The sequence below is a fragment of the Myotis davidii genome, unplaced genomic scaffold, assembly GCF_000327345.1.
Source record: "Myotis davidii unplaced genomic scaffold, ASM32734v1 scaffold663, whole genome shotgun sequence".
In the NCBI taxonomy this organism is placed as follows: Eukaryota; Metazoa; Chordata; class Mammalia; order Chiroptera; family Vespertilionidae; genus Myotis; species Myotis davidii.
In genome coordinates, this window is record NW_006295816.1 from 655,473 (window position 1) to 656,286 (window position 814).

Here is an 814-nt window from a genome sequence, read left to right on the forward strand (position 1 = left end):
GCTGGTGTGGGGCTTGTAGGGAGGGAGGGCCCAGTGTGTCCCCTCCAGTGGCTTGTTTTGTCAAGTTGCATAAATAGAAATCCCACGCTCACTTGTAGGAGGGGTCCCATGGAACTGGTGCCGTGCAGGCATGAGGTGGGTGGGCTTTGGCGAGGCCGCAGAGGGAGCCTGGGCGGGTAGGGGCCGGGCGCATCTGTCTTCTGGGTCGATGTTGGGTATTCGTGGAGGTGAGACTGGGCTCCAGCTGCTCAGGGGGTTATCAGGTCTTGATTTTCTTGAATTTTAACTAATTGGGGGGTAATTTGCTTTCCCTGGTTCCTAACTTCTCCCTCCGGGATCATGTCAGCCGAAAAGCCAGGTCTCTCGGTTAAGGGTGGCTCTGCACAGCCCCCTGGAGCTGCTGAGTCCACCTGGGCCAGTGCCAGGCGGGTGGAGCCTGACGAGGTGCCCCTGTCCCCTCTGCAGAGCCTGGGCCTGGTGGACCGGAACAACGAGCCCCTCACCCACGCCATGTACAACCTGGCCTCCTTGCGTGAGTTGGGCGAGACCCAGCGCCGGCCGTGTACCATCCAGGTGCCTGAGCCCATCCTCCGCAAGATCGAGGCCTTTCTGAACCAGGTGAGAGAACCTCGTCCCCCTGCCCCCGCCACCTCGCCTTCTCCAGACGGCGCTTCCACCTGCAGCAGGCGCCTTGTCTCCCACTGGGCGGGGCCTGGAGCACTTCGCCCCGAGGAGCTCAGCCTGGCCCACGAGCGCTGGGGGCTGGGCCGGCAGGTGGCCCAGGAAGCCCGTGGAGGGCAGGGTGCGGGCGAGG

General features: G+C 63.9%; 1 protein-coding gene across 1 annotated transcript in view; it reads left to right on the top strand.

The window, feature by feature from the left end:
- The window catches only part of DHX30 (DEAH-box helicase 30), a 19,550-nt gene that overhangs the window by 15,159 nt on the left and 3,577 nt on the right, over positions 1-814 (top strand). The window contains 1 exon segment of the mRNA XM_015568262.1: positions 466-618. Within this exon segment, the coding sequence (XP_015423748.1) occupies positions 466-618 (153 nt within the window).